At 52.6% G+C, this 14,789-nt stretch overlaps 1 protein-coding gene across 4 annotated transcripts in view; it reads right to left on the reverse strand.

The window, feature by feature from the left end:
* Positions 1 to 14,789, reverse strand: part of LAMB3 (laminin subunit beta 3) — a 64,117-nt gene that overhangs the window by 32,543 nt on the left and 16,785 nt on the right. Inside the window, exons 3-5 of one of the 4 annotated variants that reach the window (XM_013047213.2) lie at positions 14,138 to 14,237; positions 4,236 to 4,320; positions 3,102 to 3,256 (exon numbers count right to left, since the gene is read on the reverse strand). In XM_013047213.2, the coding sequence (XP_012902667.1) occupies positions 3,102 to 3,256; positions 4,236 to 4,263 (183 nt within the window). In that variant the 5' untranslated portion in view covers positions 4,264 to 4,320; positions 14,138 to 14,237. Of the gene's footprint in view, positions 1 to 3,101; positions 3,257 to 4,235; positions 4,321 to 5,411; positions 5,488 to 5,616; positions 6,089 to 6,288; positions 6,377 to 14,137; positions 14,238 to 14,789 lie in introns of those variants that run through there. The other 3 variants (XM_004775289.3, XM_004775284.3, XM_004775285.3) reach the window with 3 other exon arrangements.

Genomic DNA, 14,789 nt, shown 5'->3' on the forward strand with positions numbered 1-14,789 from the left:
AGGCACACAGACATGCCTCAAGCTCTAGGGAACAGTGACTCTGCCCAGATGTTAGTTAGGACCAAAGGAAGGAGAACAAGGGGACAGGGCTGTTTTGGTAAAGAACAGCCTGGACCCAAGCTTGGATAGTTAAAGGGCAGTCAAGGCAGGCAGTCCTACGAAGGGCAAAGTTGGGGGTGGGGTACCCCAAGGCAAAGTTGACCAAGTCCTACGTCATTGCAAGGGTTGCAACCTGGACCCCAAAACCACAGAAGCAAGTCCTCGAGGCTGATAGGACTTAGCCACTGAGACCAAATCAGGCAGAGGAGATAGCAAGGGAACAGGAGCCACACTCTGACACCGGAAGCTGGGAGAGATAATTCTGGAACTGGAAGGAGTCCCCATGGCTCCTGCAACTCCCATTCCACTGAGTCCTGCTGGGGTTAAGAGCGGAGGAACGAGCAGTGTAGAACGTCCAAGAGTTGTAAATCTCTGGTGCACTTGCATTCGTGCCACGTCCGTGGGCAGACGGCAGGTGCGGGATGAAGTCGTGCTTGGCTCAGAGCTCACCATGTCACAGAAATAGAACAGAGGCACTAACCAGAAGCTTCAGCTTGAAGAAAGTGTGTATATGGGGCCAGGAGCTGGTAGGAAGGGCTGAAGGGAGACGAGAGAGGGGCAGGCACCAGGAATGCTGTTCTGCCTCATGCCTCATCTCTGCCTGGGGCTCCCCGCTACACCCACCCTCCGTCTCTAACTCCTCGGAAAACTCGACACCTGTGTTTCCATCCGAAGTATGGGGTCCCGGCACACACCCAAACCCTCCCAAAGGCACACAGAGATAACAAACACCCCCACAGGAAGCACTGTGCAAATTAATTGAGATAATTTCTGTGAAACTCTTGAGTATGAGGCCTGGGACCCATAACATGTGCCTAATAAATTCTAGCTGCTATGCCTATCATCTGATAACAGAATATATTAAACTCAAAAACTGAAACTGGAAGCCAGCAGAGTTAAAATATTGATTCCCAATTGTCATCACACAGCCGCCACTGCAGCCTCCGAGGGTGAAGCTCTGTGCCTTGGGGGTGTGTCTTCCTTGCTGTCAACCAATAGCCTCTAGGAAGTAGAAAGGGAAAAGCGGGAGAAAGGGCAAAGGAACAAGGGAGAGGTGGAAGGTGGGGGGCTCTCAGCAGTCGGCTCATTCCCAGAGAAACCTGAGGCCAAGAGCAAACCTTCAGACCCTTTCATCGAACACTCATGGAAGAGGAAGTTAAGGCTTAAAGAAGGGGACTGTGTTGCCCAAGATCACATGCATTCAAGATGCCCCACCTTCTACTCTCCAGAAGAGGCTGCCTGGCTTTCCTCCCCCTCATAGAAAAGAGGGGGAAAAGCCAATGTGTCTCAAGTTTCAGAGAAGCCAAAATAGCTGGGATGTCTCCATCCCCAGGGTTGCAAAAGTCTAGACTTCTCTTTTGCAAGCACCGTTCTGTCCTCAGGGGGCTGCTTAGTAAGCGAGGAAGGGAGGTGGTGGGCTCCGGCCTCTGACAGAGGCAGAAGGCAGGCCAAGGTGAAGTCAAAAGGCCAAAGCTTTGGGGAAAGAGGCTGTCCAGGAATTTCTCCTACTTCCCCCTGCCAGAAGGCAGGTCCGCTCAAGGAAGGAAATCAGCAGAAGCCTCCCTGCAAGGTTTAGACATGGCTCAGTGGCACCAGATATAGGGCATGTGTGGGAAGGCAGCAGTGAACACCATTCCGTTGCCTAGAAAGCTCAATACGGCCAGGCCCCCTGATGCCTGTGGAGAAATCTGGGTCCACAGGGAGGCCTGGCCTAACACTGGCCATCTGACCCAACACTGTCAGATTGGCTTTCCCACATCCAGCTGGGTGAGAGGCAGGAACCACAGCCATCTCTGCTCTGCACCTCCGAAGCCACTACTCAGCTCCATCTGCCATTAAAAGTAACCAAAGAACACTGGACTAGAAGGGCGATGGGGCCCAGCGGCAGTAGCCGATGCCACCTCCATTGTCCCAACTACAAGGACAGTTTGAAAAGAGGACCACGGAGGACCCAAGTCTCCTTCATGCAGTCAGTCTCTCTCACTCCCCTTTTTTTCTGTATTTCTCTCTTTCTCTCTTTTTCTGAAAAGACTAGAAGACTTGGGGAACACGCCTCCCTCACACATTCCTTTGTTCAAACCTTTGGTTTCAGGGCAGAAAAATGGCCAAATGAGACATGCAGTTGGAAAACAAGTTAACACTAAGTGGTTTCAACTTTGGTAAACACAAGGCACCAAGAATGAGCCCCACCTTGTTGAAGAGAAAAGAAAGGAAGTCAACGTTCCTCCAAAATAGGTCCAGAGGCATGTAGAAGAAAAATCACAACAGCTCTTTGAAGAACTCAGTCGCCTAAACAGGGAATGTTAACTGACCTAGGTCAAAGTGTTTGGGTTTCTGGATTGTTCAGCTCAAGCTCTTTCTTATCAGCTGAGTCACTGAACCCTCTCGCTGGCCTCATCACTTCTGCATCTACCTTGTTGATTTATGTCCTCTTAACAGCAGTTGGGCTGTTTCCCACTTGCCCGAGGGGACCACTGGCTCTTCATACTCTAGCCAACAATCAAATATTCTGCCGCTAGCTCTGTCTACACTCACTTCCCAACACTGGCCAAAGAGATGGGAGCCAACAGTGACCATGGCACCACTCAGCTCATCTCATGGCAAGAACACAACCCAGTGCACCCATCCCACCACCTGTGCTCAGTCAGCCTTGACTTCGTCCCCCACAGACGACACGCCAGCTCTCAGTTCTAAAAGATCAACATTCATCTAATTGTCTGTTCCCAAGACTTGAAAAACCATCCTGCCCATACCCGAGGACTGAGGAAAGACTCCAGCTTTACCAAGCTATTCAGCTGATTCTGAAGATGGTTTCTCTCGCCCAGTGAAGGAGAAAATTTTTTGGAGGCAGACATCTGGCCTTAGGCTTTTCTTGTACTCTCCACAGCACATGGAGCTGTGGCTATCCCAAACACACTTCAGGCATTCTGTGAACAAAGGGCGCCCTCCCCCCACCCCACCTCGTCTTCTCCAGCCCTGGAGGCCATGGTGCTAGGACCTACCTCGCCATACTGGGTGCAGTAGGTCTCAGGTTTGGTCAGTCCGCAGGTGGATGAAGCTCGGAGAAACCGGGTTCTTCCGATGAGCAGGTCCCCAACAGGTGGATAGCAGGCCCCACGGGAGCAGGTTTGCTGGGCACACAGGAGGCCGGGCCAGACTGAAATCACAGGGGTGCTGGGGAATAGCCTAGCGAGAGGAGGGCCCCCCAGGCCACCCCAGTATCCCCCCAGGGAAGCATAAATCAGCAAATCAGCAAGCCTAGACCCTTTCCCTAATGCTCCCCCCCAGTGGTGGCTCTAAGGACTGGAATCCTGATGCTGTTTGGTTAAAAAAAAAAAGAAGCTGATTTCATGTTCAGTAACCTGTAATTTAAAAAGGAAAGGAGGAGGGAGCCTGGGTGGCTCAGTGGGTTAAGCCTCTGCCTTCGGCTCAGGTCGTGATCTCAGGGTCCTGGGATCAAGACCCGCATCGGGCTCTCTGCTCCGTAAGGAGCCTGCTTCCGCCTCTCTGCCTACTTGTGATCTCTGTCAAATAAATAAATAAAATCTTTAAAAAAATAAAATAAAATAAAAAATAAAAAGGAAAGGAGGAGAAGCACTGGCTACTGGAACCCCTGGATGATCCTGAAATGGGGCCTCCATATGTGACTTTGAGGATCCTGTCACAGGCCCATGCTCGGCCCCTGGGACACAGGCCTCTGTCCCTTCACCAGCAGCTGCCTGGGTCAGCGGCCAGAGCGGGGCTGGCTGCTCACCACGAGTGAGCCACTGCCGGGACCCAGCCACGCTTTGTGAACCCCCAGCGACAGTCCCCTGTAAAACCCAGCTGTGATGGCTCTGGAACCCACGAGAGAGTGAAAGGCTGGGCAATCAGCTGTGCCGGGCACCTGGGGAACCACAGCCACCCTCACACTGGAAGAAGAAGACACTTGGCCTCTCAAGAGAGGCCATCGTCTTTCCCAAAGGCCCAAAGAGCAGGGAAACGCCACAGGGGCCCCAGGAGACAAGTGTTCCAAACTGAAGGACGACGGGGTGACCGAGGGATGATACCCACCCTTCAGTATACTCTCCTCCCCCACGGAGCTGTCCCTTCCCTGCCACACAACAGGGCCTGGAAGGGTGAGAAGGGAGACTTACCAAAGCACAGGAGAAGGAGGGGCCTCATCTTCAGCCAACAGGGGACTCCCCTCAGAGGACCTCACCCGGGACTCAGCAAAGCAGCCTGGATAAAACAATACAAACCCTAAGGGACAGCAGCCCCCTTTACTTAGGGCCTTGACCTAGGATACTTGTAAGCAGCAGGTTCATTTGTCACCAAAAGCTTGCAAAATGCCAGAGCCCTGGACTGCTGTCCCAGCTGGCCGGTGATGCATACTGTACCCTGGGAAAATGCCATCCCCTCCCAGACTTCATCTCCCCCCCATGGAGATGGAAGGGAAAGAGGCGTGGCCCTCCCTGGCCCACACATTTGCAAGGACAATGTGGGGAGCAGAAAAGGGCTGGGCCCTTTGCAGGAGAGGAGCTATTAAGATGTCCAAGGACTTGTTGCTCCCCCCACCCCCAGAATTGGCCTTTCTCAGGCCTGCAGACCCAAAGGTGAGTGGGTCAGAGTGGCTGAGGGCCTGGAGGCGAAGCCTCTCGGCCACCACCCGGGGCCTCCCTGAGGGGCAGGCTCTGGTGACCACAACTCAGAGCTAAGCAGGCCGCTGGGACACGGTGGGGAGAAAGATGAGCCTGGCAGAATTTAAGAAGTGAGTGAGGATTTCATCAGAACTGGAAGCATCTTAAAATGTCTCCCATTATGGCCCAGGGCTGTGCAGACCTGGGATTCTGGAAGCTGAGGCTGGATACTAGACTGAGGAGACAGGCCTCACCCCTACTCCTTTGCGGCCCACCTCTGACTCCAGTGACAGCCACAGAGCCCTCTGGCTGCGGGGGGGCGAAGGGAGAGGGTGGCAAGGCAGTTGCAGAGAGGGAGCTGGGGCCCACCCGGCATCTACCTTCCACAGGCTAGTGGCCTGGGAATCATGCCTTCCAAACCTCTCCTGGAAGAGTCATGGGCCCGGGGAAGAGACAGGTGGCTGAGGTTGCACAGCTAATCTTGGCCCAGGAGGAAGACCCACTTTTTGGTTTTCCTCCAGTGCTCTCTCTGCACTCCTGCCCCCAGGCTGCCATCCCCGCACAACCAGGGCACAGCCAGGTACAGGCTGGCCCTGGGAAGAGCTCTAGCCCGGCCAGCCCAGACTTTCCCACTTCTCTTTGTGCTCAGCCCAGATCTGAAGCTGCTTCCTCCCCAGTCACTGAAACACTTACCCGATGTAAAAAAGCAACCCAAACAATGGCAGACATTTAACCTAGCCTTTGCAGGTGAGTGCGCCTGCTCAGTGCCCTCCTGGGAGGAGGAGGAAGGAATCCAGAATGAATCGGGCCCCTGCAGCCAGGCCCCAGACACCCCAGACGCAGACAGCCCTACTCCCGCACCTGGCCTCCACCGCGCAGGGGAAGGCCGGTCCCGTACCTTGCTCCGTGCTGCTGCTCTTCGTTCTCCAGGTGGGCTCTAAGAGCACCCCTTGAATGTGGGGTCTCTTCTCCTGGCTCCCAGTTTTTAAAGAAAGGCCTCACGTCTGGAGACTCCCCAGCTGGGCGTCACCCACTGCAGGGCGAGCCTCAGGAATCCAGCGTCTGGCACGCCCATGTGCCGTCACTGCACCCCCCCCTCCGCCGCCCGCCCCCCCAGGACAGGACTGGGCAGGTGGGTCCGTCTCAAAGGCCTCACAGCAAGCTCATCAGTCCCAGCGGCCTGTGGGTGCCTGCGGGGGTGGGCAGGAGTGGGGGTAGGGGTAAAGGGAGCCACTGCAAACTGAAAGCCCCAGGCGTTGAATGTCAGTGACTCCCAGGGGCCAGGGAAGGGCACCCACTTTTGCCACAGGCACTGTACTTGGCACTTCCCCAAGGCCCACAGGGGTCAGCTTCATCCTATGTCCTGAGCAGCCCTGGACAGAAGACTAAGCAGAGGACACAAAGCTCTTATATAGGCTGTTACTGCCCAGACCTGTCACTGGGCTGCAAAGCACCCTGGAAAGCACCAGACCCCTTCCCAATGGAAGACTAAAAAAGTGGAAAATCCCTGCTTTGGGGGAATTTGCAGGAGCTTTAGGTTCATTGGGAAGGGGGTCAAAACCCAACTCACCCAAGGAAAGCTTAAGAGGAATAAACAGGAGTAAACTCTAAATGTCTCCCCTCCGGATCCCTCCGCAGGTTGGCAGGGAGCCCTGGGACAGGTAACTACCTGTGAGTCATGCCCCCAGCTTCCTAAGGGCTGGTCTCCCAGCCCCGCCCTCCCCTGGCAGGAATGCTAGCCCAGAGGGCCAGAAAACAGACCTGACCTGAAGCATAACCAGACCAACTTCCTGTGCCCACCCCCACCAGGCCTGAGAACACAGCTCCCTGTGTGGGGCTCTGGGGGCACAGCTGCCTGAGGGCCACCTGACAGGGTGGCAACAGGCCTAGAACAAGAGGCTGGTCTCAGAGGACACTCGTCCCCAGGTTAGGATCAGGGGGCTTTTAGAGAGAGGTTGGAAGGTCCCCCAGTCCCTGTCTTGGCCCTGCAGAGCAGAAGAGCCCGCATGGCATGGTTGTGAAACACCACTGCCTCCAAGTTTCTATTTAAGGGAGACTTAACTACCCAGTCCAGGCTTCAGTGGCTCCCAAGCAGAAAGTTCTCTATGGTTTGAGGGTTAAGTCCAAGAAATGGACTTAAGAGGAGAATCCTTAAGAGGAAAATGGAGGATTTTTGTGGACTCAACTGGGCATTTCTAATCCTTAGGTTCTCATTTAGTTCCCTAAGTTTGGATGGGCAGAGGAAGTAGTGTAATTAGCAAATGGGCATTAAGTTGTTTATATGCAGAAAGGACAAGCCACTAAATGTTAGTGTCTAGACCCCCTGTAAGAATTCCAACGAAATCTGGCTGAACTCGGCCAGCCCCAATCAGCACAGGCCGCTTTCCTTCATCGGCCAGCCGCTGCAACAAGACCCCAGAGAGACCCCATCCCATCCTCTGGAGAAAGATCACTGCTGCCAAACCCACCCCCACCCCGGGGTTCTGAGCCCACCAGTCTGGTTTATTTCTCTCCACGTCTCCAGCTCCCTGAACTCAAGGTTTCCAGGAAGCCTTCCCCCTCCTGGAACTGCCCCCTCCCCAGCCCACTACCAGGAAAGAGGCTGTGACAAAGAACTCATTAATAGTTAACCAGCAGCAGGAGCAGGTGTGGTGATCCCAGATCTGCAGACGAGGCGGGGCCTAGTGTGTGGTGGGCCTCAGGCTGACTGACTGGAGCCCTTCAAATCCCCCCTCCCCCTCCTCTCTCAGGAGGCCAGGAGCCCAGGTAAATTTAAGCCTGTAGTGTCTCAGACTTCACAGGTCAGGGCAGATCCCAGCAGGGGTCTGGCTTCACAGAAGAAAGTGGCAATTGCTGTGTCTGGGCCTCACACACACACCCTGGGCCCAATCCGGGACAGTGACAGCGTTTCTGCAGACCCCAAGGCTACCAGTCAGCCCCCTTCCACAGGGATCCTGAGCACTCCCCAGGAGGTGAGGGAGAGATCTAGACACATCCCACACCCCTCAGGGATGTCATGGCCTCAGACACAGGCTTTGAACCTCAGAACCAAATTTGTTTGGAGACATGAAGCCTAAAACAGAGCCAGAGGCTGGGTTAGGACCTGGCCAGGGCTAAAGGGCAGGGTGGGGGCACCACGACAATGCCCACCCCCACTCTGTTCTTCCCATCACCCTGTTGTGGAGCCCTCAGTGTCAGCACCACCACCGCCAGCCCCTAGACATGGCTCATCAGAACTTGTATTCAGGAAAGTGGCTAGTCAAGTTATCCCTGACTCCTGCTTCTCTCGCACCCCCTCATGCTACAGGAAATGTTAGTTCCCCTTCCCAAGGCAGCTTCCACCCTCTGGGCCCAAGCCTCTCTTCCCTGGACTTCTGCAACATCCTCCAACTGGTCTCTAGCAGACCCCACACGATAGGTCATATCTTTCCTCTGCTTGGAACCCTGCACATGCTCCCCATTACTGTCAGGGTCAATGCCAGAGCCCCTGGAGAGAGTCCGTGAGCCCCTGTATGACCCAAGTACCCCTATTACTTCTCTGTCTTTGCCCCTTGCTCCTTCACCCCAGATGCACACCCTCCAAATCACCGGGCTGCTTCTGTCCTCGGGCTTTGGCCCCAGATGCCTCAGAACGCAGTATCCCTGGGCCTGGAGTGGGCCTGGGCATCTGCTTCTGCAAGGCTAACTATCTTACCTCTTCCAAGTCTTTGTCCAAATGCTACTTTCTCAATGACTCTGACCCATTTCCCCGCCAGATCCCAACTCCACCTACCCTCATTCTGGGTAGACTGGATCTTTTTTGCTGTTGTTTGCAACACGTAACCACCTGTAAAACAACTGTATAACTTACCTATTTATCCTGTTTACTTCCTGACTCCTCCCTCCAGAATCTAACGCCCAAGAAGGTAGAGACTCTTGTCCATTTTGTTCACTACTGTTTTCCAAGGCTGGGAGTAACCCTGGGCACATAGTAGGTGCTCCCGCTGAGCACATAGTAGGTGCTCCCGCTTCGTGCAGCGAAGAGGTTCCCACTGTGGGATAAATAACTGAGGTAGTTTTAGGAATCCCCATGCACTGTTGGGGGAACTTGCGTTCTCAGAGGGGACAGGCTGGGCGTCCCGTCCCCAGAACGGGTGGCTGAGAGCAGCATTTCCAGCAGCAGCAAGCCGCAGAGAGGGGTCGTTTTGGAGACACCTCCCCTCGGATTACAGCCACCATACTGCGAGAGGCAGAATGCCATACGCTTCTCTTTCCTGGCAACACGTGACAGGGCATGGGAGTGGCATCAGAAGCTCCTGTCTCCGTCATCCATCTGCCCATCTGCCGGGGAGATCAGCCAAGATCTGATCAAGGAGATCAAGGGGTAGAGAACAAGGAAAGGAGGGAAGGGGAGAGGAACGGAGACGAGAGTTTAAGGAGAGCCAGGGCCAGGCTAGACCGCAGGTGCTGGAGGAAGGGGCACCAGGTGACTCAGGCCCAGGCACCACCTGCGTACTGTGAGTCACGCCTGAGTCCGCGTCTGTAGGACAGGGTAGGCTCCAGGAACATCCCCGGGGATTCGCCACCTGACTCAAGCTGGCGTGGCCCTCCACACCTCAACAGCTCAGCAGCCCAGACATTGGCCCCTCTTCCACACTCCTTTCCAAAAACCAGAGGGGAAAAGTGCATCTGTTGTGTGACTGAGCACAGACAGGAACCCAGCCTGGAGCAGAAGCCACCAGAACGGGAGCCTGGGGAGCATGGCCTGCCATCATCGGGGACTCCATTCGGTGCCCTCCTCTGTCCCCCGACCCTTCCTTCCTCAACCTGAACATCCGCCCAGCAGACAGAAGCACACATCAGCTTGGGCCTGAGGTCTGGGAGGAATGAGGCAGACAGCCTGGATGAACTACAGCTCACATTTTACCTGGTGCTCCGGGGTGTGCCCGGCACCGTTCCACCACACCACTGGGTATGTACTGACTCGATCGATACTCACTACATCCCTGGGGGGTAACATTTAAATATCCTCACTTTCCAACCGAAGAAAATGAGGCACATTTTCGGTAACTTGGTTCCAGCTACGAAGGGGTCACCTGAACCCAGACCAGTTTGCTGCAGCATTCATAATTTTAACCACCACTTAGATACTAACGTTGCCTCCAGGTCCCCTTTTCTCCCTTTGCTAATCCTTGACCCGAACCCACCAGACTCTGAACTTCATGTTCCCCAAACCTAACCAAGGCCCAATCCCTGAAAAGTCCTCTTCGAGCTCTTGCTCCAACTCTTGGAGGACTGGTGTCAGCTGGGGACTCCTGGGGAGACATCGATGCTGTAGGAACATCCAGAAGATAACCATTAGGTGTCTTCCTGTTTGTTTTTCAAATTGACAGTCTCTCTTGTGTGGGCAGAAATGGGGGAGGGGCTGGCCTCCAAATCCCCCACCTCAGAGGCTCAGGAACCTACAGGCAGGGGTTCCCCGTCACGCTGACTGGAGCTGCTCTAAGGACATGACCGCCTCATAAGGAACGGAAAGAGAAGGTAGCCGGACAAACGTCACAGTGACCTAGCAAGATTAAACAAAGCGTCTGTGACAGGATGACACAACTTCTGCCTCACCACAGGAAGGGGGAATCCCCTCCCAAGCTCAGCCTCCCAGGTCACCTCAGGAACCTCAGCTCCTTCTGTTCTACCTCCAACGGCACACCCCCAAATGCCCCAGCCCCTCCCTCCCGAGGGGTGCAGCCCAGGGTACCCTGCGGCTTGCTGGAGGAGAACGCTGGCCCATGGTTGGCCCATTGTTGGCTGGCTTCCCAGAGCAGACGGAAGGATATGCTGGCACCACCTTTACTGCCCTCCCAGATTCCTGCCCTTCCTCCAGCAGACAGGCCAGCTCATTCTCATGCACCCTCCTCCAGCCCTGACCCCCTCCGCCTCTCCCCTCAGAACCCAAGTCCAACCTCTGAGACCTTTGGCCACAGAGTTGCCATGTGAGACTGGCCTTGTGGCCGTGGCCCAGCCTGAGAGGTGAGAGAGAGATGCCTGAAGGGGGCAACCTGCAGCCACACGGCAGGCCAGAAGCCTCTGGAGAAGACAGAGGAATGGCTGTGAGGGACGTGGGCACTTGCACCAGGAGATCCCTGAAAGGGCCAGTCGAATGACAAACTAAATACCCAAATGTTCAAATCAGCATCTGTTGTCGGAGTCTGGGGCAATGAGCACCTTGTGGTTTGAGAGGAAAGGGAGCGTGGGTGTATCTGGCTTCATGTCTGGAGTCAGCCCCCCCCTCATGGCTCTTAATCAGCACCTCCCTACAGTGCTCATGGTCACACAGGGTCCACGTATGGACTTGGACATCCTGGAAATCCTAGACCTAGCTCCAGGCCTGCTATTCAATAAAAGCATCAACAAGCTCGTCACTGGGTTATATTTTCATCATTTATAAATAAAGGTGTTGGATTTTACTGATTCTTAATGCAGGCTGCCTCTGAGAATTACTTGTAGAACCTCAAAAATTGTACGCTTAAGCCAGGCCTCATTCAAAAATGTAATTGGGAGATAGAGCGGCTGGGAGATTCAAAGTTTTTGAATCTCCTCTGAAGCCTCCTCTAGCTCCAGAATGTTCTGCTCTCCAAGATGGACAGTAGTTAAAGCCTGGACCTCAGAGTGAACAGGTCAAGATGAAGGTCTTGGTTCTCTACCCACTGGCTGTGTGCTTTTGGACAACCAAAGCTATTTGCCTCCATGGGGGATACTAGCCATCTATGTCATGGATCCTTGTAAAGATTGAGGGAAACAATGCAAACTTCTGGCCTGGCTAGGTGTGTCCTCCATAAAGGGTGTCTGTACCCACGTGTGCATCACACGCAGGTGTCAAGGACTCTGATCAGCAGAATCTGCAGTTGTTCTTATCAAAACACAAATATCACCCCCACCCCAATATTCCATAGCCCACCTACCAGGAAGCGAGCCATCCGTGGAGGCTCCAGGGCCCAATCGAGAATGCTTTGGGCCCTCCCCTCTATTGCTTAGGGGCCGCAAACCCCTCAGGAGCCATGACCTGGACCAGAAGGGATGCGGGGACACTCTGGGGGCCAACAAAGCTAAGCTCCTGAGAGCAGGGCGATGCTCCCAGCATTCCTGGAGAGGGAAGGACAGACAGTAGGGGGTGGGGAGTGTTTACAAATAGAGGATAGATTGCAGAGGAAAGGCATAAGCAAAACAGACTTATTATTTTATGGCCATCAAGATTTAGTAAAACCGGGCGCCTGGGTGGCTCAGTGGGTTAAGCCGCTGCCTTCAGCTCAGGTCATGATCTCAGGGTCCTGGGATCGAGTCCCGCATCGGGCTCTTTGCTCAGCAGGGAGCCTGCTTCCTTCTCTCTCTCTCTGCCTGCCTCTCTGCCTACTTGTGATCTCTCTCTGTCAAATAAATAAATAAAATCTTAAAAATAAAAAAAAAAGATTTAGTAAAACCAGAGTCCAACACTTGATAAAGATAGGATTCTACACAAATCTGGACAGAAGTTTTGTTCTTAACTTGCCCTGCAAGTCTGAGGGCTCTCAATAAAAGGCACCTACTTTTCCTGGGGTCTTACTTCAATATCTATCTGGTCCATATCCTAGAAGACAAGGGTGATGAGTCTTTATCCAATCTCATTCCTTCCCCCGAAAACGGAGTCAAAACTGGCCCCCTGCTTACCTAAAACATTGAGAAGAGACTTAATACCAATAAAGAGGGACATGTTTATGGGATACTGTTAAGTGGGAGGCAAAAATTAGAAAATAAATGTACATAAAATCTTAACTGTAAAGAAAACTAATACTCAGAGAGAGACAGGGAGAAAATATCCAATGCACTAATAGTTCCCGTCTCCTCCTATTTCTCTTCATGCTCTTGTCTTCCATAATGAGAATTTTTTCCTAGAATAATCAGTAAACATGAAGTTAAAAGTGTCAGGGTAAGGGTAAGGGTGGTAATTTCTGTTCCTCTACAAGTTGTGAATCATCCTCTCTTTGCTCCCTCCTGTGCCCTGAACCCCTTCCACTAGACCCACAGTCTGCCAGGGAGTTCACTAAAAGTTGTCTAAATCATTGTTGAGTTTGTAAGATATGGTTTCCTCTTCTTAAGAAATACTGCTTCTTGGGGCTATTAGATTTCTTCTGTCAAGAAGGCCCTTAGCAGGGGCACCTGGGTTAAGTGGGTTAAGCCTCTGCCTTCAGCTCAGGTCATGGTCTCGGGGTCCTGGGATTGGGCCCTGCGTCAGGCTCTCTGCTCAGCGGGGAGCCTGCCTCCCCTCTCTCTCTGCCTGCTGCTCTGCCTACTTGTGATCTCTCTCTCTCTCTCTCTGTCAAATAAATATATAAAATCTTAAAAAAAAAAAAAAAGAAAGAAAGAAAGCCCTTAGCATAGTTCCTAGGTAAATGCATGTACTAATAAATGTGTAAGGAAGGACAGACCAAAAGGGGGGCGGGCAGAAGTACTAAGTAACTATCAACACCTTATCTTCCCGTTTGTATATCTTAGGGCAAATCAAAAGCAAGAGTCAGTATCTATCCATATTTTGAGCGGAAGGAAGAAGTGGTGCTGACCAAAATTCCTACCCTCACCCAGATTTGCCTCTCCCATGCAGCTCTCCCAGAATAGCACACCCAATTCTGAACTTCCCCCTTGCTGGCTCAGAAATCTGCATACCCAGCAGCTCCCGGTAGCCAAGTATAAATACACATTTGTGTTCCTAAGTATGATGTTGCATCTCTGTCTGATGTGTGTGCACTGTCCTCAACAATCCTTGCAGCTAGCACTGCCAGATAAAACACAGGGATCCCAGTTAAACTGGAATCTCAGATAAACAAGGGATACCTTGTTAGTATAAGGAGACCCCCAAGATAGCGTGACGCCACTTATATACTAAAATGGGACCCACTGTTTATCTAAAATTCTAATGCTACTGGGTTTCTCATATTTTATTTGCTAAATCTGACAACCTTACTTGTAGTAGGTGGTCCACCCATCCCCATGGCTTCCACTTTTCCTCACCTGTTCCCCTTCTTCTAGAAGTTCCCCACCTGTCAACAATTTCCCCAAAATATGATGCTTAGAACTGAAATGGGGAAGGGGGTGGACGCCTGGATGGCTCAGTCAGTTAAGCAGCTACCTAAGGCTCAGGCCATGATCCCAGGGCCCTGGGATTGAGGCCCTTGCTTGGCGGGAAACCTGCTTCTCCCTCTGCCTGTTCTCCCTGCTGCTCACCACACCCCCCCCTACTTGTGCTGACAAATAAATAAATAAAACCTTAAGGAAAAAAAAAGTGAACAGAGGGGAGTCCTGGTGTCCAATGTCCGACATCATGGTGGCATGTTCTGGGCATGGGTCCCTTGATCAAAGACCACTCCAGGTGAAAGACCGAGAGCCAAACACCAGTACAGAGAAGGGCCTACCTGCGTCATCTGGAGATTTTGTGTGCGTCCCCGGACAGGAGAGGTTGTCTTCACTCCTGTGGTTAAGTATTACTCCGGAAAGAAGTACCTGTATATTTTGCTAAAAGAAAAGAAAAAAAATATATTTTTCTGCTCTTGGTATGCAGGAGGAACCATTCTAAACACATCTAAAGTATCTCATTTATGCAGCCCTATAAGATGACTCTTTTTTTCTTAAGATTTTATTTATTAATGAGAGAGCACAAGCAGGGGGATGAGGAGAGGGAGAAGCAGACTTCCCACCGAGCAGGGAGCCTGAGGCAGGCTCTGTTCCAGCACCCCGGAATCATGACCTGAGCAGAAGGAAGAGGTTTAACCGACTAAGCCCCTAGGCACCCCAAGATGGTTCTTTGAAGGAGATATTATTTCCCTTTTTTAACCTCAGCATTATTAGGTAGCTTGACAAGCTTACAAGGTGTTAGGGACTGAATATGTCCTCCCCAGATTCATACGTTGAAACCGTTCCCCAAGTATGATGTTAGGAGAGGGGGCCTTTGGGAGGTAGTTAGGTTTAGATGAGGTCATGCAGGTGGAGTCCTCATAATGGGATTACTGGCCTTAGAAGAAGAGGAAGAGACACCCAGGCTCTGCCTCCATAGAGAACAAGGAGCTA

This window comes from Mustela putorius, unplaced genomic scaffold, assembly GCF_011764305.1.
Source record: "Mustela putorius furo isolate JIRA1106 unplaced genomic scaffold, ASM1176430v1.1 tig00001012_pilon_pilon_pilon, whole genome shotgun sequence".
NCBI classification, from domain to species: domain Eukaryota; kingdom Metazoa; phylum Chordata; class Mammalia; order Carnivora; family Mustelidae; genus Mustela; species Mustela putorius.